Source organism: Netta rufina, assembly GCF_964035555.1.
Source record: "Netta rufina genome assembly, chromosome: 8".
Classification (NCBI taxonomy): domain Eukaryota; kingdom Metazoa; phylum Chordata; class Aves; order Anseriformes; family Anatidae; genus Netta; species Netta rufina.
The window spans coordinates 2870072-2892969 of record NC_140131.1 but is presented as its reverse complement, the minus strand read 5'-3'; the positions used below and the strand labels follow the sequence as shown (position 1 = coordinate 2892969).

At 42.7% G+C, this 22898-nt stretch overlaps 1 protein-coding gene across 9 annotated transcripts in view; it reads right to left on the bottom strand.

Annotated features, from left to right (window-relative positions):
• Positions 1 to 3199: 3199 nt before the first annotated feature.
• DOCK7 (dedicator of cytokinesis 7) overlaps positions 3200 to 22898 on the bottom strand; it is a gene marked incomplete at its 3' end in the record, with an annotated part of 97705 nt that continues 78006 nt past the window's right edge. For 3 of the 9 annotated variants that reach the window (XM_084290989.1, XM_084290992.1, XM_084290995.1), the window contains 15 exons: positions 22082 to 22178; positions 21475 to 21609; positions 20585 to 20737; positions 19671 to 19829; positions 19303 to 19403; positions 18106 to 18298; positions 17401 to 17544; positions 16303 to 16434; positions 15231 to 15245; positions 10293 to 10418; positions 9225 to 9314; positions 8281 to 8517; positions 7362 to 7505; positions 6380 to 6486; positions 5100 to 5313 (listed from right to left, as the gene is read on the bottom strand). In XM_084290989.1, coding sequence (XP_084147115.1) covers positions 5100 to 5313; positions 6380 to 6486; positions 7362 to 7505; positions 8281 to 8517; positions 9225 to 9314; positions 10293 to 10418; positions 15231 to 15245; positions 16303 to 16434; positions 17401 to 17544; positions 18106 to 18298; positions 19303 to 19403; positions 19671 to 19829; positions 20585 to 20737; positions 21475 to 21609; positions 22082 to 22178 — 2047 coding nt within the window. Of the gene's footprint in view, positions 3647 to 5099; positions 5314 to 6379; positions 6487 to 7361; positions 7506 to 8280; positions 8518 to 9224; positions 9315 to 10292; positions 10428 to 12899; positions 13714 to 15230; positions 15246 to 16302; positions 16435 to 17400; positions 17545 to 18105; positions 18299 to 19302; positions 19404 to 19670; positions 19830 to 20584; positions 20738 to 21474; positions 21610 to 22081; positions 22179 to 22898 lie in introns of those variants that run through there. The other 6 variants (XM_084290990.1, XM_084290993.1, XM_084290994.1 and 3 more) reach the window with 5 other exon arrangements.

Sequence of the window (22898 nt, the reverse complement as noted above, 5' to 3'; positions counted from 1 at the left end):
CGTTACAGAATGGTTGGGAAATGATCCACCTTGAAAGGGAAGATGAGAGCGCTCTAAAGTAGCAGCATTTTGTGTTTTTAACTGTCTTGTACCACATCCTAACGCCACGGGACTTGATGACTACAGTAAGGTTTGGAGGCAATGGAAAAGGAAAACTATGATTATTGTAAAAACAAACGTTTGGCATTTAAATACTAGGGATTAAAATCCAAACTCATCTATTAGATGCTAAAATGTTGAGCAGCGTCCTGTAAACTGCAATCAATCAGAATTTGAAATACATGGCATGGCGTACACCAAGCTCTGCTGACATGACGTGAAGTGCTGCTGCACAGACAGACAAGGAAAGATACCCAGCATGTAAGCACACCCTATTTTTCAGAACATGTTTAAGCTTTTTCAAATATTAATTATTTATAAGAAAAGCCCTAGAAACCTGTACCTGTTTATTCTCCCCCCCCCCTTTTTTTTTTTAACAATCTTTTAATCTTTTATTATAATGTAATAAACACTGAGATAAGTCATGAAAATATATTTGGTGTATTTTTCATGATCTGATGGACTGCTGGTTTTTGTACAGGCCTCGATTGCAATAGGTAAAACATGCTTCAGCCAAGAAAACTTGTACTTCCACTATGAAAGTATAAAAAAAGCTGGACTACCCTTGGAGCTGCCTATCACCTCATGCTGAACAGCTGTCTCTAATAATTTCTGCGGAGGAGAAAAATCTTGAATTATGAATTCAATGAGATACCAAAACATTGTAATCATACTAAGTAATTTCACTGTCCAAAACAAGAAGTACTTACACTTAAAAAAAAAAAAAAAAACACAAATTACCCAAAATAACTGTATTCTTACCTTGCAAGGATAGCCAAATCACATCAGAATGCGTTTTTTTGTTTGTTTTGTTTTTTTGCCTGCAATAGGGAGTTTGCTGAATTTCAGCCTGCAGACAGAAGTTTCATTTTCCACACTTGACCCAGGACATCTTTTTCTTACCCAGTTATAGGAACAGGAAATGTTCCGTGGAAACAAAGTAGGGTTATATGCAGCAAAATAGTGGCTACAGTGCCAACAAAGGCAGACCCGGCTGCCTTCCATCGTACCATACGGCTTGAGAGGACTGGCCTGTGTAAGCGCTTGAAGGCAAAATGTCACCAGCTGGAATATGCTGCAGTAAAACCAGTCCCATGGCATGAGGATATATAAAACGTTCTTTCATGGTTTTTGTTCTTTCATGTTGTTTTTTTTTTTTCCTTGTTTTGAGGTTTATTCAAACAAAGCACTCGCTGCCCTTCCTGAACTAGTAATACACCGCAGTAGCCGATGTCTTGCACTACACGTGACCCCTGGTTTGCTGTAACTGAAAACAAAGAGTGACTGCTCAATTTTAGCCTTCACTGATACAACACTCGAGTTTTACATAATTGCTGAGCTGGCTGTACTGATAAGCCATGAGGATTTATGCTGAAGGGGGGTTAGACAGTACTAGCAAGGGACAGTTGTCCACAGTTTGGATTAAAACATATCGTTACTTCAGCCAGAAAATTATCTATAAGTACTCCAGTGAATTAAGGTTTTGTTCTTTCATGGTACTGGGATTCCAACCTCCCCCCAATCTGTTTGTACATATTCCTAGCAATCTCTTGCAAAGTGACCTTACTCCCTAATATCTGCCATTATGAGAGTCCCCAACTCCCCTGCTACCTTCAACACCTTCTTAACATCTCCATGCTCTGCAATGAGCTTTTGAAATGAGGGCAAGGAAAGGAAAAAAAAAAAAAAAAAAAGGATTAGGTTAGAGGAATAGTTTTTCTTCACATCGGAACTTCCATGCTGACCTTTTGGTGTTACAACCCGTACCACAGACCTAGTTCAGGATGACGTGATCAAGGGAAACACTCAAAGACCCGTAAGCTGAGAAGAGCACCACCACTACGCAGCTGTTGGGAAAAAAAAAAGAGCATGGGAGAAAACGAGAATCATCAGTGCTGCTTCCCCTTCCTCCTGGCACCCGCTGCGGGCTACAGAGCCTCAGCCCCTGTCCCGCTGGGGCTCCCAGCCCTGGTGCCCTTCCAGCCCTGCTCAGGAGCAAGAGTGTGATGGGCAGCCAGAAATAACCAAGTGCGACAAGAACAAAAAAAGACCTCACTACTGTGGCAGAAAGGTGGGTGCTTGCTGCTGCTACAGGAGCTCAAACAGAAACGGGGGGACCCAAAGAAACAGCACCTTGGGGATGGGCACAGCAGAAGTCAATATGAAAAGTATTTAGACTGGAAAGGTCAAACTTACGATTTGGAACTGGCGACGTGCAGTGTGATTGCAGCCTTAAAGGCTCCTGGCTAAAAAGCATATATATTTTCTTGTATGATTACATATATGCTTACAGCAGTACTTTTATCTATTTGTTTAACCTATATATACATAAATACATGTTTATGTATGTATATTTAGGTATTCATGTAGAGTGAGTAAGCTCGTGTTTAATCACGTACCCTTTTTTCCAAGCGACCTTGTTCACTATAGAGGAAAAGACGAAGGACTAGATTTAGGAGTAATGCAGTCAGCTCCAACTCTGTTTCCTTGAAGTGCTGTCTTAGCCACCAAAATAACTGCCTTAGAAAAGACTTTTTTTGCTTCATATAAATAACAATGTGAGGAATGCCCCTGTTAACTCAGTGAAATTGTTTTATCATTTTTGTTCTTATTTTCCCACCTTTTACCCCCCATGAATTAGTTTTTAATTTGAAAGAGGGCCAGAAGGAGCAGCCTAGTTGTAAGCTGCTAAACCCAATTGTACATTTAAAGTATGATGGGGTTACTGGGCTGTGTTTGGACTCCCTAGCTGGTGTAAACAGCCATACACCACACAGTCATCATGCTGAAACTCGCCTTCAATGGTACTGGCAGAGGTGAAGTGGGAACAAGGCAAGCCTTAGTTCTTCTGATGGTGACAGACAGAATTACTTGTCTTTGCAGCAATTCATATTCAGAGTTACAAAGGAGAAAGGATAGAATGAGTACGAAAGAAAAAATTACCACTTGGTTAAGAAGCATTAGGGTTAAGACTTACCTTACTCTGAAACTTTTTCCCAAGGATGGCAAGCTCTGAAGTCCAATGCACAGGAATTAAAGTGTAAACATTCACATATTTAATAGTACCATCAAAATAACCATCATCACTACATTAAAAACTTCAAAAATGCATTTGCGTATGGTCCTAATATAAATTAAATATATGAACTAAAAGTAAATAAATTTAACATTAGGTAATGCTATAAATAAGGTAAATGCGTTTAGTGTACCTTTGAGTCATAAAAATGCCTTAAAAAACAGGTAAGTTTACAGCTTATCACCAATACTCTGGATACCACTTTCATGATTTTTTTCAAACATCAATAAGTCTACATTTGACAATTCAAAATGATTTTTTTGGCCACTGAACACTTTGATGGAGGAAGAGGTGTGTGGGATGTCCAGGATGAAGTCCGAGTTTTATTTCACAATAAAACTTCTTTGATTCCCAGCGCTGATAGCAAGGCTCTCTCTTTTCAAAACCTTAATTGTAAGTGCTTTTTTTAATTTTGGTTTTTAACTCGTTTAGATATCCATTTTGCGAAGGCTCATCCTGCTGAAGGAGTCTCTGAGGGAGAGAAAATATAACGATGAGCTCGTATTTTCCACGATGAAATAAGAAGTATCTTAATACGAATGATTCTTTAGATAATTCCCAGTATTTTCTACAGCTGGTTACTATAAAAGTTAAGTCACTGACATGAATTCATTGCTTCTGCAAGTGTATTTGTTAGGGGCCTGTGTCTGGGATCATTCAACTGCTCAATGGTTACCAACAGAAAAAGCTGACAGAAAACCGAATTCATGTGTATGCAAAGAAGCAGCACAAACCATCTGCACTGCTTAAATCCTACTGAAGTCCTTCAAATAAATATCTAAGTAGCATTTGTTTGGAATAGCAAGTGAAAAGTGACTGCAGTTGAGGAGAGCTAGCAACTCATACATGATCTGGGGAGCATTTAAAGTCAGGAACTCAGGTAATGAGAAAGGCCACCTTTCTGTAACATACACCACACAGAGAAACACATCAAATCCAGCTACAGAAACACTGCTGAGCATTTTGGTGCAAGCTGGGAACACTCATTTCCTTCTTCATCCTGTACCAAGTCTTGCTGTGTTTAAAATGTGAAAAGAGAAATTCAGAAAAAACACAATTTTGATCTTCCTTGTTGCTCTTTTTCTCTGAACAACACCTACACGAGGACAAGTTCAAAACCAGGGTTGTGTTCTCCTAAACCAACTGCATGTACACGAGCTGAAGTCCACCTGCACACAAATATTCTAAAGGATCTGTCACTAAAAGTACCGTCACTGTCCCGCTAACACAGTGCTTCCAAAAAAACCTCACCAAAAACCAACCCACGACACCCACTGGTTTTAAACCAAGATGCCAGGGCAGTCTTGCTGGGTTGCTTTAGCCTACCTTGCTAAAAGAAGACATGGCAGGGTATTTTTCCACAGCAGAATGGCAAAGATTATGTGCAGAGTACCTGCTGAAAAGTACTTCTGCCCTATTCTTGGAGCCAGAACTTTGTTAGAAGCTGCATCCGAAGTCCCCCTGCTCAGGCACAGCTGGTGCTAGCAGGTAACAGCGCTAAGGGCTCCGAGCTGCTTCACACACTCCCAGTGTGTTTTTTATTTTCAGTCTCATTGTGGAGGAACAAAAAGCCCTGACTCAGCTAAGCAGTCCTCCAGAATGTGAAACGCCAACAGTTTTTCCATTCACGTCACGCTACGTGCTCGTGGAGCTCCTCATCCCAGTTCCACTGGGAATGCACAAGTGTCAAAGTCCCACCCCACTGAAGGTGGCTTTGAATCTCAACAGAAGCAGCACAAACAACAAAAAAAATCTCATAGATCAGAAACAAAAGGGACCAAACACCACCTACCATAACTGCTGGGATGGGGATGTGTTCTGAGCTCAGGAAAGAAGGAAAGAGGAAAGGACTCAGACAGAAGAGAGACACAATTAAAAACAAAGAGATTTCACAGGTTCACCAGGAAGATCAGACAGCCCGGTTTTACACCCTCCTTATCTCTGCTGAAAGAGTAAAATCAAATATCCACCTGTGGCATGTGACTGGCAACACTGCCTTATACAACTGTGGGATCTTTCTGTTTATCAAGGGTTGGAGAGCTTCCTTTAACCGGTGATAATTCCTTTCAAGTTCTCGCTGGTACTCCTTTTGATCTGGACCGATCAAGCTCTTGTTCTTGCGCAGGGCATCTTCACATCTAGAAAACAAAAGCCTGTGAAACCTGGGCATGTAAAAAAGGACATGCTTGCTACAGACTTGTTAATTTAATAGCACAAAAGCTTTCCTTCTCCTCCTCTGGGATGGCATGTAATATCCTTTTCTATCTTGTCTTTTGGGTAAGAAAGGCTCAGTTAAACCAGTTGGTCTCCATGGGGAAAGGAGAGGATGTCACGTTTCCAACTTCCATTTCAGTTCCAGAGTGGGAACTTCTTTTTTATTTTAGTTTCACTCTCCAATTACATGTATACTTGCTGAAGAGAAATGAAAAGCTTATCTCTACATAGCTACTTCTAGTCCAAGCAGATTTAAAGATTGATAGACCAACTGCTCTCCCCAGCAAAGATTAATAAAAAGCAGACTATGAAATGTTCATTGGGAACTCTTCTACTTGGAAAGATGCCATTTAAAGAAAGGGTTCAAAAAGAGTTGTATCACCAACACCACTCGTCACTTATGGAAAAACTACATTGCCACTGGATCTTTTTGCTTGGAACAGTTTTATTTATTTATTTATTTTATTATTATTATTCCCTGGTGCTTACAAAAGATGCTGGATTGAGGCTGTGGTTTGCATTATTCAAGAGGAAAGTACAGCAGCCAGCGCAGTTTCTTGAGAGAATTCTGCCAGCATGCTTCCACTCGGTTTGGAGAAATTCACTTCAGAAGGAAATTAAAACTCCTGGCCAGCTCAACAGTTTCGCCTGACCCTGCCAACCTGTGAGTTCATTCGTGCCAATGTGGCTCGCTGTGTTTCCTGAACCAGAACACTTGTTCACAACTGAGCTGTGATCACTAATTCCTTCCTGATAAACAGCAAAGCCAAATGACTCCAGCACTTGATCTGAGTGAAGTCGTGAACCAGCAGTACCACAGGGAACCGAAAGGGCAGCTGAGGAATACAGCTGCATATTGAAACCAAACAGATGAAGTTACAACGTGAAGACTCCTCTCTCTGGATAGCCCCTGTGTTATTGTACAAGCTCCTGCCTGATGTGGTAGCAATAAATGTGTCTGGCAGGCAGTTTGAAGACAATACTCCATACCTTTTTGTGAAGTCTTTGAAACAGAGACGTAGTTTGTTATGGTGTCTGAAGAGCTTTGGATCATTGGGTATTTCAGACAAGAAAACTTGTGCAACTTCTAATGGTCCCTTTAGGAGCAAAGACAAAAAGTACATTTTTAAGAACCGTCTGTCATATCCACTCGCTGGAGAAAATTCTTGCACGTAGACACATTCACAAAATGCAACATTTCCTCACAGAATGCTTCTTAAAGAATTGCAGCTGTAAATCTGGCATAAATCACCAAATATCATGACCACTGAATGTCTTCTAGGCATTTTTTAAATAAAACTCTGCTTTTGGAAAACAGTGTGAGAAAGTACATAGATTCTGCATTTGTTTTCTCTTACAATGATTCTTGACAAAGTTTGCTCAACTGACAACTAAGAAAAAGTTTAAACAATGCAGATGGAACTAGGGAAGCCTTCGCCAGCACTGTGAACTCAAACCCAGAACTTGAAACTCCAGCCCTGTTTTTTCCAGCTTGTGTATTAATAGAGGTTTGCTCACATTCCCTCAACTTTTCCTCAATATTTCTCCACTCCAGCTTTGGTTTCCACTTTGTGCAAAAACCACAGCAGGACACAATCTTAGTTCCACCCACCAGAGCCTGCCTAATTGAAGGTAAAGCAATAAAACTTCCTTTTTATTTTTTTTTTTTTAACAAAGGAAGAAGAAGCAGGTGGGAATGACTGCGAATGTCAGGAAGGAGCAGGTTACTGAGGGAGAAGGGCTCTCTCTCCTCAGCCTTTTTCCAAATCTGTGTTTTCAGGACTCTTACTCAAATTGTAAAGTCACTGAGAGCATCTGGTCTAGACCCAGCAGTGACCTTAAACACATCCCACAGACTAAATGGAAAAAAAAAACACACAAGGTAACTTAAAAATAAGGCCCAATGCTGCCCATCCAAAGAACTGAGTGATAGGCACCACCCCAGTGTCTCCAACTCAAAAAGGATTCTCACCTGATTTACTGTGGTACCTACTGATCCTTGTAGCACCATCTGCAGCATCTTTGGGTCTGCGGGGTCTTGGTGAGTTGCAAAAGCTAATTCCTGTGTTTTCTTCTGCATGTCCTCTATGGCAACTTCAATAGGCGTCAAAATGATCTAGGCAAGCAGACAAAATATGGGATGCTCGTTATGGCTGAGACTGTCAGCCAGACAGACATTCAGAAATGCTTTGGGGTGGCACCAACAGGACAGATATCCTGGAGAGAAGCACTCTAGAAATGGCATCCTCTCAATCTTAATTTAGGAATATTAAGAAAAAGGTTGGTTTTTAAATGTGCTTCTACATCTGAGTACTCAAAAGCTTTCTGAGATTGCTCCTGAGAGGGCAGGCTGCAGCATCCCTTAGTGCTTTACCAAATACCTGGGGTTACAGCACTGTGTCAGTGCCCAAACACCTGCAGGCTCCCTGCCTTGCACGGAAATGCATTTTTCATTGTGTCTGCATACACTGGTGAAAGAGGCAGTAGGACACGCTGCATCTGTACGTTGGTCTGAATTTGGTTTAAGTTGAATATGAACAGGAAGCAGTTCAGCAGGAATGAGCCGGTCTGAAGATCAAAATGAAGGGATGTGACACTGTCCCTGAAGTGAGCAGTCAGAGTGCCTCAGGACAGCACTGCCTGCTCTTGCCCTGTGTGAAATTTATGCATCTTTAGCAGAAAAGGGAAAGGTGGGCTAATGATGGCCAGAGGGTGCACCTGCATTTGTGTCACGGTGTGAAGGGATGTGGCCGTGGCATTAAACAAAACGTACAGGGGTACATTATGCAAGAGTTTCAGCAACATCCACGTCCCTCAGTCTTGTATAATATTTCCCTTCAGGCAGAAGAAACCCCTGGGGACGTCTGCCATGCAGAGAGCGTGCGCCTCACCTCCTCTTTGTGGATGACGTTTATCCTGGTCTTAATGTACGGGAAGGCGTGGGACGTCGTCAGGATTGTTTTGCGCTTGAACTGCTCGTGCAGATCCCCGTGAGCTCGGCCGTCCAGCGTGAAGGGCGTGCAGTACATGAAACGCCGCAAGTTGTAGTTTTTGTCGAAGTAAGTTATTCTGTCCTTCATCTCGTACGTGTCAAAGTAAGGCTCCACGTAGGTTATCTGGATGTAGGCCTGCAGGAAGGAACCCAGGTGTGCGTAGTCAAGTACGGTGCCTCGGGAGGCCACACAGCCGAGATGATTTCTACCCCTTCCTTTCTAGTAGTGCAATAACCCAGCTGGCTTTAACTCCTTCCTCTGAAGAACTAGGACTGCTCTTTGTCTTTACTCCAAAAAATCACACTCATGTTGACGGGGAAATAAGGGTGCCTGGTAGCTGCTCAGCACTTTCTGGACTAGATACGGCACACTGCCCCTCTCCCCTCAAGTGTTTCCTTCTTTTCTTTGCAGATAATGCTTTGCCCTCAACTGGAGGCTTGTTTTCTAGGCATGTTCCTGTTATTTTTGCTATGCTTAAAGGACATAGCACAAGAATGACAAAACGCTACAGCTGCAAAAAAGCCAGAGGCCATCGAATGGAAAACTCCCTTCCTTCCTTGCATTTAGCAGAGATTACAGAGAAAGGCGAATGCAGCCTGAGTCTGAGCTGTCCCTTTGTCTCTTAACCTTCCCTTCCCACCTTCCCAAAGGAAACGGCTAATTCTGCACTCCTTTGCTGGGATGAATTTCCCTAACTCTGTCCCCGAGCAGCCACAAGATGCTCTCTAGCTCTCTACGTGGATTCCATTGTCTCCTTGGTGGAATTCAGGGCAGGATTGGGCCCATTACGTTTTTGTACATTCAGGACCAGTGACACTGCTAAACCTCTGCTTGTATCTTACCTTGTTAGGATCTAGTTTACATTTGTCCACAGGGTTTGAGTCCTTAATCACTTCGAGCACATCTTCCCCAAACCGTTCTCCATAAAATCCCTACAATCAAGAGCAAACACATTGCAAGAGAACATCAAATGCAGCCATCAAAGATGGAGGCTGGGGAGACAAAAGCACATTCAGGAGAGGTGAAGCCCAAAATGCCTTCAACAGAAGCTGTGCCAGGGATGAATGGGATCTGCTGAACCTAGGAGAATTAAATCAATCACATTCCAGGGGCAACAGGAAAAAAAACAAGCCCAACGCCCTGGAAGCCAGGAGAAATCGGGAGCCTTCCAACAGCACACACACTGCGTGGCTTTTAACAAGCCTCTGAGCTGGCTGCGTGTCTGGGAGCTCAACTGAAAACCGGGGTCAATACAGGATCTGCGTGGAAATCAGGTGCCACATCACAGCATGGCTTTGCTGGCCTGGATGAATGGCCGGATCTGAGCTCAGTTTCATGTGCTCAGACCTCAAATAACACCGCTGCTCTCAGTGCCACGGGACAGCAACTGAACTGTGAGCAACAACAGGACGTCAGAGCTGGTCTAGCAACTAACACAGGGCCAGGTCTGAGGAACACGTAGCATGGCACCACCCAGAGAGGTGCTGCTGAACTCTTTGCATCTTCCAGAGGGAATGGCCTCATCTGTGCACGGTGCTGCCGGGAAGTCTCTGACCCAAGACATTGGCTAGGTGCATGTTAGTTGGCACTGAACCAGACTAATAACCACACAGTACAGACAAATGATCTCTGGGTGGTGCCTGGAAACACACCCAAGCCCCAGTTAGATTCATCAGAGTTGCCTTTGCGTGTCCATGGCTGAAACAAACTTCAGAGACCTGAGATACCCCAGATTTGGGGGCTCTGAAAGTCAGACTCCTTCAAGGGCACAATCTCTAGGAGCAGAGAAACATGGTGTGGAGGTAAGAAACCTGATGGTCCTGTGCTTTGGGAACACAGCCCTTAAATGGCTGATGGAAAACAGTAAAAGTGCAATTCACAGAGTTTGAGGTCAGCCACAAACATCTCACCTCCAGCCTATGGGAAATCTCAGCTAACTTTGTTATCGCCGGCTCCTTGTAAACAAACTCTTGTTCATCCAGGTCTCCAAACTTAGTTCCATAAAAACCAACGCGGAAGTAGGTGCCAAACATCCTCTTTCCATCCTAGGTTTGGACAAACAAAAGGTTATTTCAGTGTGGAGACGAGCACACCGTAAGCGTGGCTGCAGACGAGCTCCGGGTTTTATGCAAAACCAAAACGAAATTAATAAAAAAAAAAAAAAAAAGAAAAATAGAAAGGAAGAAAGAAAAGAAAAACACACCTGGAACTCAGCATGAATGCATTTAGCAGCAAACGCCACGATGAAATTATGAACTAACATGAGATTTATGGATCGGTTATGACCATTAGCCCAACCCTGCAATGACTTTTCCTACCCCAGGAGGAGCCTGGGGCTGTTGGGACATCTCTGAGGAACGAAGGCGAGTTCCTTTGCTTGGGTCATTATTTCAGGCTCTCCAAAGTCTGCAGACACCCCTTACCCTGGTCTGTAGCTGCTGAGTGCCTGCAGCACGCAGGGAGGACGCTGCACACAAACTCCCCTGCAAAAAACCCTGGCAATCACCCTCACCGAGCCCCCGGGATCTGTGCTGAAGTCATTGCAGGATTGGGCCGATGTCAGTGCCCAGCTCACTCACACACGCACACCAGGTGCTGTTTGGACAGCACGTCGACCGAAGGTGTTACAGTCTTGTCTAGGAACTAATTTCTAAAACGGAGGGCCAAAGTCACTGCTGCTGAAAGCAGATGCAATTCACTGCGTCATGTACCTGCTTCCTTTTGAGCCAGTGGTGAGTTTGGCCCAGAAATGCAACAAAAGAAGAGAAACGGAAAGATTTGTGCTGGAAAGTAACAAAGAAAAATCCGATTAAGAGAAGGAGGAAAAATGCTTTAAAACTACACCACACCTCTGCTTTTGTTAAACAGGGCACTCCGCATGCACAAACCAGAAATGCCTTTCAGCGAGAAACTCTGAAATGTTCACCTTTACTCTCGTGACAGAGTGATGTGGAGCGTAGTGCTCACTGCTCCTGGCCTGGGGTTAGTGATAGGTTTCAGAACAGCCCCTACATGTGTCCTGGCTGCTGTGTATGATTTTTATTTGGTATTTTGCTATGGCAACACTGAGCTCTCGTGTTGATGGTGTACATGATTTACAGAAGGCAAAGAGGGCAAATAAACCAAACTAAAAAAAAAAAACAACTCAGGAAAACTCTGGAAACTGGAAAAATCACAGCAAGCCACTGGCCTGAAGGACACACTGTTATTTTTCATTATTCTTCATTATATTTCCATTATTCCTCAGTGCCCTGCCTCCAGACCCGCATGGCAATGACCAGCCTTCTGAACCCTTCATTTACTTAGCACTACCTTTCCAAAGCCACATTTTTGGACAGTATTATGCTAAAAGCCCTCCCTGTTGCTGCATTTTACAACTCAATCTCGGTGCTGTAAGGCAGAAGACTGCGATCTTTCAGGGTATGAAGCATCTGCAGAACCCAGTTCCTATGAGGTATCGGCCACGTGGACTTGTGCACACACAGCTTTTTGTTACAGCCAGTGTACTTTTGTGTTGCTGTGAAAATAACAATGAGGGGGGAAGAAAATGCTATTATCAACATCAATAAGGAGTTCTGGTACTAAAACAGTACTAAATGCCTACAATAAGAGTAATGTGGCCTTGTCCCAGGAGCAGCTGGGAAGCCTGGTGAGATCCAGCTCCCAGTATACACACGTTTCATCCCCATTAACACCAGCTGCACTGGCTTTTCCTTCTCAACCCATTTGCTGCCATTCGGGTATCATAAGGATGCCAGGGAGAAAAGCCAGCAGTGAGGAGCCCTTGTTAGCTCTGGATGTGACAGAAGCATCTGCCCATCAAGCCATGATCCATCAGCCATTAAACGTACGTGAGCTGAGCAGTGACCGCTCCCAGCAAGCTAAACCATCAAACCCTTTCCACTCCCTGAGGTTCTGTGAGAGCGTCTTTGGAGCTAAAGAAGGGTCTGTGGTGGGAGGTGCAGAGGAGAAATGCCTCCAGAGTGAATATCAGGTGCCTGGGGAGAAACCAAGCAGCCCTGGGCCAACACCACGACTTAAGCTCTCCTCACCCACCAGCTTTCTGCTTCTCAATCCTGCCCAGAGCAGGCAGGGTTGGCCTGGTGAAGTCCTTCCCCTGCTTCCTTCCCCCAGGTAATTTCCCAGCCTGTGGCCGTGCCTGGGGACCTGCACCTGGAACACACTCCTCGGGGTGAGCAAAGGCCCAGGGGCTATCCCTGCCTCACAAACACACTCAGGAGCTGGATGCTGCCTGCGATGAGGGGAGCTCCACTTCTTGCCTGGAGTTAAGGGATGGGATCGCTCTGCAATCCTCACCAGCAGCTTGTCTTTCAAATTTAGCCAATTTAACTCTGCAATCACAGTACCGAAATCAAAACTGGTCACTTAAATATACTCCATGGTCTTGTTTCTGAAAAGAGCTAAAAATGCAGATATGAGGGAGAAAATATTAAAAGCATTTTATCTCCTATTATTTTTTTTTTGAAAAATAATAGGTCTTTGGGAGAAGAAGAGAATGAAGGTGAACACTGAATAGCCATTACAGAACTGGCAGAGCAGATAACAGCCACCATGATACATGAAGGTTCATGATTTGTTATTATGCATGGTAAATACCTTTCAAAATTGCTGGGAATAAAGTTTTAGTTATCTCTTGCATACACACAAGAAGCTTTGCCAACAAAATTTGGAAAATCAGACCCAAAAGTTATCATCTGCTTTCTCCATCAAGACCACCACAACAGCAGCTGCCAGGAGGCAGAACCAGCCTCAGGTATGTATGAAGGAAAATGAAGGAAAGCAACTCCTTCCTTCATACACACTGTGCAGAATGCACCATCCAACCATCTGCACCAAACCGAGCATTATATTTTCTTGCTCAATTTTAACCCAAGGTCCTTTGCAGTGTTGCCAACTATTGCAAATCTTTCAATATTGATTTTTTTTTTTAAAGTACCACTCCTGGAGTCCTGCTATTCAAGGCAACCTTACTGTGCATGTTTTAAAAAACACATTTTTTGAATTCTCACGGCAAAGCATGAAAAGCTTTTACCTCAGAATTTCCCTAATTATGAAGTAAACAAAAATAATTCAACATTTATTAAACAAAAACCCACCACTTAGTATTGTTAAGGTCTCAGAATTGCATTGGTGTCAGACTCAGGACACAGGCTTGTAGTTGGCAATCCTGCTTTTCCTATGACACAAGGGGTGAATCCTGCTGTTGGCATAGCTTGTTGCTAAAATTAAATTGGGATTTTCACAGAGTAAAACAAAAAACAAAAAGGGGAGGGAAAAAGAAAGCAAAAAAAAAAAATCCACAAGTAGGAACTTACCACAACAGACAATAGTAAGAGTGGGGAGGAGGGTCAGCAACCAGGGCGATAGAGGAGAAAACAGAAAGTATTTAATTAGGGAAATTCCAAAAAACAAACAAGCAGCAAATTGGCAGCAAATAAATTTTAAAACAAAAAAAGGGTGAGCATCAATTAAGGTATTTAAAAATAAGGGAAAAGGAAAACACATGCAACAAATCTGGAAGCTACAAAGCACAAAGATCAGAAGTGTGGCAATGGAAGAGCACGATGACAGACGAGAACATAAACCATGGGTGTCTTTTACCATGCAATAAAACATGACTGAGTGATGTTAGAATCATAACCAATGACAGGATTTTCTTCAGGGGTCGATTTAGGGGCAGACTAATCAAAAAAGATGCTCACAGGCTTCCACATTTGTCAGCTATTGAACGTGTATCATCTCCATTCCTACAACATGTACTGCAGTTTGCTGTGTCACTTCACTTGCTGGGATCTCTCGCAGGAATATGCAAACAATTTACAGGAGCAGCCCTTAAATGGTGGGGGTTAATTTAAGCTACCGCTAGGCCAAAACTCAAAAACTGTCATTCGGACATCATCAGCCCAAATGATTTATGTCACACGATGCAAAGGAACTTTGATCTTGGCCCCAGTTCAGGAAGTGTGGTCTTAAATGCTCTCCTGTGTTGAAAACTTGGAGTGAGATGGCTCATACCGAGTCGCCTGATTTGCAGAAAATAAGAGATTAACTGGGCAGCTGAAGTCTATGCAAATAATGTATGATAGTCACAAAACGTTCAAAATGTCTTCTAGGACTTCTCAACACTCATGTACCAACTGTGTCAACTGAACTAGGGCCTGATTTACCAGACTCGCTGTGCTGGGTGCAACTTCAGACAAAGATGACTGCTTTGCTTATATTTTTAATCCAACGTGTGGTTCTCATGGTGTATGTTGTAGAAATGTGAACAAACAGCTTCTACAAAAATGAAAGCAGCAAAACTGATTCCAGTTAACACAACCAAGCTATTTTACTGCCAGAAAAAAAAGCTACATAACAAATTGATTGTTCTTAAATGAATAGACTGAAGGAGCCTATTGTCTGGGATATGATTTGCACATGCAATAAACCAGTTTTGTTTTTTAGTACCTCTGAGCATTATCGCTTAAATCGACCCCTGTGGGTGGGGTGAAAATATGGTATGAAGGGATGATATTCTGTGTCAATGCTGATGAAAAGAAATATAAACGAATTATAAAAACAAACTAGTGATGATACAGTGGCTCATTCACCAAAGAACCTCATTAGTGGAACACATCAGCATCCATGCACTACCTACAGCTTCTTATGAAGAATTTCCTACTACAACCACAATTGGTTTATTGGTATTTCTTTGGTTAATGAATTCAGTTTTAACAGCAGACAGCAACAGAAATACCCACAACTAGCACATGTGGGCAAGCATTGGCGTGAGTCATCTGATAAATCTATTAGTGTTCTTTACTAACTAAAATGGAGTTACCTACCTCCCAGCCAGTACTCTGTGTAATAAAAAGTAAAAAGCGCATGTCACAGAAACCAAAAAAAGAGTTTCAAAGGCCAAAACATGACCATCAATATAAGGTACTGTAAACCTGAAATGGTTTCAATTTAAGACATCATGCAACAAAATAGACTCCTCTGGCCCAGAATGACACTCAGTGATTGTCCTTCACTGGTTCATTTAACCTTACAAATCCAGCAATGTCAGAACATGGAGAGCAACCAGACACTCAGCTGCTGTAGACCTGGTGGGTTCTATGAAATTGGTGCACTGATCTTCACCTATTGAGGAGGTGATGTTAGCATAAGGGTACCCACACCAACAGACAACAGTGACCCAGCAGTTCACAACCAGACAGCTGGCTGGGGTGGGGGACTCAGAGTCGCACTGGCATGTCCTGGAGGAGGGTCTGCTGAGCACCTGCCCGCCTGCAAGAAAGGCAAGCACCCAAGAGGCCTCTCCTTGAAGGTAAAGTGCTTCTAGAAACTTGCCATGTGCTCTCATCTCCTGCTTAGCTGAGGTCTGTTGAGCTTTGTGAGAGTTAATAATGTCTGACATCTCGCACCAAATACTCAGCACTTAAGCTGGTAGGGTTTGTACCATCTAAGTTTAGAAAGGTTCCTTCAGCAGCTTAGCCACCATTTGAACAGACAAATAAAAACCCAATGTTTCTCAGTGTTACCTACCAGGCTAATGGCAAAATACAATGTTGTTTTGTTTTTGTTTTCTTTTTCCCCAGAAATACAGCATGTAAAACACATTTTAAAATAATATCTGAAAGAATAAACTGACGGATGGTTGGAATTTTTAACTCTTGGATAGTTCTGAAGTTACAACAAAACTTGGTATGTGATGTTCTCTCATGCTTCTCAATTTCAATGTACAGAGGGAGAAAAATCCTATTAGTGATCCTTGCATCTACTGCGGATCACCATTTGACAATTCTTGTGTAATCTGATTAAAATGTTTTTTCCTTGAGAGGTTAGTTTTTATTTGAACTAAGCATTTGAAATTTCGTTGCAATTCACATTACAGTGGAAAGTTCAAATCATTACCTGGTGAACAATCTTGCTGAATGCTTCTTGGAGTTTACCATGAATAGTAGATAGCTTCTTGGCATCTCTGTTAGCTTCATGAATAGGAATAAGGACTTTGTAAACCTCATTAACTGCTTCATACATGCCAGCCTACAAAAATAACATCCATCAGATTCCTCCAGCAATTTAACAGCAAGAGTGATACATACTACCAGGGTGTACATCGCAGGATTGCAGAGGTGGCTTACATACCAAAAGGCACTGTGATGTAATCAGTACCTTTTCTTAAAATATATACACACATACATGGAATAAAATCCCCAGTTACCTTAGAAATTAAGTCTACTGCATTACACATTGCTACTAGTAAATGAGATTACTGAAAGAAATAAAATTGGGTTATTTTGGTTGGATATATGCACAAGAGCACAAGCTAAATAGGATTCTAACCACATCTATGGGAACTGAATATGGAAGTTTAAGTGCACAATACTGCTCATTCTGCTTAGTGCATCTTCAACCTAAGGGACTTCTACATCCACTTTTGGCACTCCATGAAATGAGCTTTGTGAAGTTCTGTTAGGATGTCTCTAGTGGAGGTGACTCATAAAGAAGAGACACTGCATCATGAAACTTAGCCTGCCCACAACATCAGTTCTGAGTCTTTGCTCTGGAGTTATAGCTGCTTGTACTTAAACCCACTGAATATTTGATATTATGCTGTGGGAAATAATTCACTTGCTTTCATTCGTTTCAGATGGATACACTACCACTAGCTCATTAACACTGCTCACACAAAGCTCTCAGCCCACTCTCTTCGAATAGACGGAGAAACAGTATGGCCTTTCTCTCCTATTGTGAACTCCAAAATGGGCAGTGCTGAAGTGAGAGACGCTGGAAACACACAAAGCCCTCTTTGGTTCCAGACTCCGTTCACTGCAGTTTAGTTGAGAGGGCAAACTGAGCTGTCTTGAACAGCCAAAACTCCCAATGCTCCATGCGAATTAAGCAGCTACAATAGAGCTATACAGCCTCATAGAGAAAATATTTTCCATGATATTGCCCAGCAACATGAGATTGCTGAAGGAGACAGAGAAAGAAATTAAAGTTGTCTACCATGGAGAAAGATGCTGCAGCCTGTTCCAGCAATCCCACCAGACCAGCTTCTGTAAAATACTTTCCAGAACAGATACCTTCTTCATCTGGTGACACAACATCATCAGAAACTGCCGACTCTTCCAAAACATTAGAAGATATGTTCTAAGGAGAAATAATGTAGATAAAATATTTAACTCTATTTTAATAACATTCAATACTTTGAAAGCCAGATGATTTTCAATCAAGTACTAACATTTTTCATGAGCATTTTATGTCATCTCCTTCTGAACCAAACCAGCAGGGTGCTTCAGCACATGCTTAAGCTAATTGTACTGGACCACCTACATGCTCAAAGCTCAGTATGTGCTTGTTTGCTCTGCGCAGTGGTGCCTTGCCTAACGGTAGTAGTCACAGGAACCACTTGCATAAGTTACATCAGAACAATTGCACCCACTACAAAGGCTGGACTAAACAGAGGGTAAAAAAGACATCTTACATAGAGAAATAAAAAGAACTGGATTCATTCAGTCTACTCAGCGGAACCAAGACAGATTTTAAGCGTAAAAAAAAGTTTTTCTGAACTTGCTGTAATGCATTCTCCCCAAAATAAACTGAGTAAATGCTGCGTGAGTATCTAGGCACAGCAGTACCTGGCATATAGGAGATACTCTATCTTAGCAGCAATGACAGAACCCCAAAATACAAAAATAGCACAACTCCTACCTGAAACGTAACACACCCCACAGGGAGGTATTTCCGGTCTTCAAGCATGCTTAGGTATTCAGCCACCAAGGCTGCGGAGTGGACTAAGCACTGGGCTGACTCTGCATGATTGCTCCTCTCTGAGTGCTTTCCAGCCATGTTCTGCAACCAGGTCAAGCGCAGGTCAGGGGAATTCTGATAGCCCTTTGCAATCCTAATTAAAAAAAAAAAAAAGAGAGAGAGAGAAAAAGACCCAAAAGAAGACCTTTGCAATTAGTATTTAGTTACTTCTGCTTAAATACCAACCATCTTCAATGCTAGGCTACCTAGAAATATATCAGATAGTAAGCAGTACAGATGGAAATTACCCTAAACTACTTCACAGATTTCTCAGCCAGTTCCTCACAGGCAAGTAACTGGAGCTACCTAGTAATGGCAAAATGCTTTTAAGGGTAACTGCTGAAACTCTTGACCAAAACTCACATTTCACTTGGAGAAAGCCAGAGGTAGCAAGCCAGAGGTGTGGTACTATTGGAGCAGACCTGCCAGGTTGCTTACGACAAAATCTCTGCCTTCTAGGAAGCCTTCAGGACCATTTGTGAAGATGATACCACACAATTTGGTGTTTGGATTCTTAGCATGGCTCTGGAATATTTTTTGCCTATGGAGACCACCACATGTACCACCACTGTTCAGCCTTTTGTCCAAGTAGGCCCTGAGAGGTTCTTAAGTTTTTCCTGATGCAAGCAGGGAAAGATGCCTTTGCTCAGGTGGAGGACAAGATTGTGAGAAACTACTGAGGAATGGAAAATACCTTTATCCATAGTAAGCTCCACAAATATCATACAAAACCTAAGAACATCACAGTGAAACACAACAGACAGGTGCATATTTTTCCATGAGCACCGAGGACGGGAACTGCTGTGTAATTGCTCCAAACTATACTCTGTAAGGGCTCAGTTGAACAACACCTCAGTCCAAAACCAACAGCAATTAGCTGTGTTGATTTCAAGTGAAATGTGAGTCATGGCAAGCAATGCAAAAAAGGTTTAAGTTCAAAGTAAAATAATTGCTAACGAAACATGCATAATCAAGGTTTGCAGCAACACAGCACCTGATGCTGTAAACAGAGAAGTGCTGTAGGTATCAAGCTTTTTGGAACAACAGGTGGAGTACTGACATCTACTGTCCCTACGGTGCAACAGTTATGAGCTCTACCTGTACATCAGGTCAATCAGCATTTCTGGATCTTCCTGATGCTCCTTCATTTTAACTGTATCAGAGAGGATCATATGGAGGTTGAACACGAGATCTTGGACCTGTAAAAAATACATAGTGCTGTAATGAACTGGCAATGGGAATCAAGCTACTTACTGCTATGTCGGGGTCAGAGTTCCTCTGAACCTTTGTGTGTTTACATTGCTGTCAGAATTAATCAAGGAGCTGAGTTTTATGTACTCAGGTCGGTCATTAAAAAAAATGTACCTCCTTCTGGGAATGTATGCAAATTCCAGCAGTAGAACAGGAAGTTTAAGACCAGCCTGCTAATGAACTACATGCCACTTCTCTTGTGGTATTTCTTTTACCTGATCAGGAAATGTTGTCTCCCTGAGTTCCAGATCTTCTTCAGCATACGTCAAAATAGTCTTCAGGGAACGTCGCAAAAACTCCTCATTGAAATTCTGGGATGTCCCCACCAGGGATGAGAGAGACATGGTCACCTGCATTTTCACTCTGGCAAAGTTCTGTAACAGAGAAATTGTTACTGCATTTCAACAACCTGGAGATACTCAACTGTCTGCTGCAACATCAGTGCTGTGGTCATTGTACCCTCCTCCTGACACACACTTGATACAAAAAAGAAAACTTTTTTTGTGAAAAGGGCTGTCTCAGTATAGTGATTAAAATAATTTCTGGTGCTGTTAGCTTCATAATCTGATGACAGCTTCATTTAATTCCATGTGAAGGTTCTCCTGCAAGTTTTGTTTTTCTCTCCTTCTCCCTCTTCTCCTCTCAAGCACCCTGAACAAGATGATGCTTCCTCTCATAAACTCTTCATTCCAGGCACTTCTTTTTTGGTTGATCTAGCCTAAAATCTGGAGTTACTGTGAACTCACTGCTACCTATTCCTGGGCCTAAGAGCAGTGAGCCCCTCCAGCTCTGCTGCTCAGCATAGGGGACTGTAATCAAAGTTTGCCCCTTTGTGATACACAGCAATGTGGGTGCTTGCAAGACAACAACTGGAAGAGTTAAGGGAAGAGTTAAGGCTGAGAATTCTCTTGACACTTTGAAGCAACGTGGGTTAGTCAACCCAAGATCTAACGAAAGATTAGCAACATCTGAGTAAAACCAAAATCCCAATATTTCTAACTCACTTTCATGCTTGTCTAGATGATAAGCCTTCCAACAGCCTATTTTTCTCATGAATACAGAGTGCTCCACCCTGCAGACCCGGACAGTTTACATATAATAACCTAAAGCAGGGCAGCAAGATACTCACATTGCCAATCTCAAAGTTTTGTCTCATCAAAAGGTAAAGCGAGGCACTCGCGTGTGACCGTATTGTGCTGATGCTGCTGCTACAGTGTCTCAGGAGCCTCAGGCACAGATCTGCACACTGCTCAGTCTCTTCTTCAAACAGCAGCTCAGGGAACTGGAAAAACAGCACATGAGAAAACTACTGCCTGGACAGACAGAAACAAACACTTGTACAAAAATGCCACAGTGATCCTCAGCAGTGAGCATACACCAGCATTAGATGAAGTCTAACACCCTCTAGTTTGAGGGGGATTGTGCTAATTTGAGTCACTTCACTTTTACAGTTAGACAAAAGCAGAGTCACTGGCAGCACAGGAAGACGAATAATTTTACCTACCCCCCCACACCTTGCGCCACCCTTGGACTGATTTACATCAATTCCAAAAACTCAGGCTTAAAACTTTGAGCTGTATATCTACAGAAACAGATAAATTGTTTAAACTACGGTCCCAACAAGAAATAAATGATCAATTCTAAGTGAGAGTCATCCTTAATTCCACCTGTTCTTTGTGCTGCCTACTAGCTACATACCTCTGCCATACCTCTACTTACAGCTGCCAGTGCCACTCTGCCAGTACCTTTACTTACAGCTTGCCAGCAGGATCCCACAGCACACTCAGCCTTTGTGTACTGTACCTTTGTGCACAGCCATCAAATGCAAAGTGCAAAGATACAGACACCTATCATGAAAACCATTCAGGCTTTATCCACCTCTAGACTCCATTTCCTGAAAATTAGTACTGCACAACACAATAAATGTTTGATGAAGTGACACCAATGCAAAGCAAAAAAACAGTCCTGTCTTCCATCAGTACTGCTCTGGATATATTACAGCATCTGCAGAGAATTCACCTTTGAGACCAATGCCCTCTGTGTGGCAAAGCAGTGTTGGAGATAAAGTGCACTTTGGTTGCAGGCCATGCTATGCAGAAGCACCTTCAGCACTCCACCGAGGATACTCTCTTTGGATTCTGTCACAGAAACAGTCTGCAGACAAAAGTAAACCAAAAGGCATATGAGCAAAAGCAAACCTCCTGACGGGGCAGGAAGAACTCTGCCAAGAAACAAAGCTGGCATGGAGAAATTACCCACTTAGCTGGGCCTGCATAACAGGCACATTTCTGAATCAACCCCAGATGATGAAAACCTGACCCATGAGCTGAAGCTTGGGGAATGATGGTGCTTTCCATCCAGTGAGCCTCTGACCCTGTGGGACCTTGCTATACTAGAGGGAAAGAATGTAGCTGTCCTCGAGGGGCATGATTCAGGTGCAGAGTGCAAGCTTGGGATTCCTGGAAAAGCCACGAAACTGGGACAAAACCCTACCCGTACCGAAACAGTGGACTTGAACAGTTCTGACAGCATTCAGTCAATTAGAGTGGCAGGAAGGTTTTTTTTTAACTAACTGCTGCCTGGCCAGGTGATCCTCTTACATCTCTGTTTTTTTTATCATCCTTACCTGTACAACTATCTCCAGTGTATCCAAAATAATGAGGTTTGCTTCCGTTGCAAGATTTCCATCAATAAGTGCTTCATGTTCTATCTCTGCCCTGGATCTATTCAGAGAAAAGAAAGCAATAAAATTACTTCCTGCTTAAGAAACAGACCTGCACATTCCCCTTTCAAATAGATTTTCTCATTAGCAGGAAGCCCCTGGTTACAATGCACGTATTTATACTGGACAACACTACAAGGATATTTTAGTGCACCCATTAAGAGGACAGGAAGAAAGACTTGCTTTTTAACGTTTACAAACTTACACGTGATTTACAGTCATCATGCTCAGCAGAGATCACGCTACTTTCTGACACTTCACTGCTCTCCCAGGAGCACAACAATGATTTAGAATCGAAGTCCAACTCAAAACTGGTTTAGTAGCACTGTAAGGCATGCAACGGCACAACCAGGACGAGAACGTATGGGCTCACGTTAAAGGCTATGGACACAAGGTGGTGCTGCACGAGCTGGTATTTATGCACTGCTGATCCCAGCAGCGAAACTGCTTGAAGCACAGAGTGCATACTGTGAAGGTGTGATCTTTGTGGTTTTTTTATGCTACATTATCTTACAGTTGTTGAAGAATATCTTCCTCTCCAAGAACAACAAAAATACACAGTTTTGCTGGTAAATGACAGGCACTCACTTTTCTCAAAAGGCTTACAAAGTTCATACACCAACTCACACCGGGGGTCCCAGGAATTCAGCAGAAATCTCCCAATTTCAGTGACAGGAGCTGCATTTGGCAAGGACCCAGCAGTGTATTTAAAGAGCCCAAT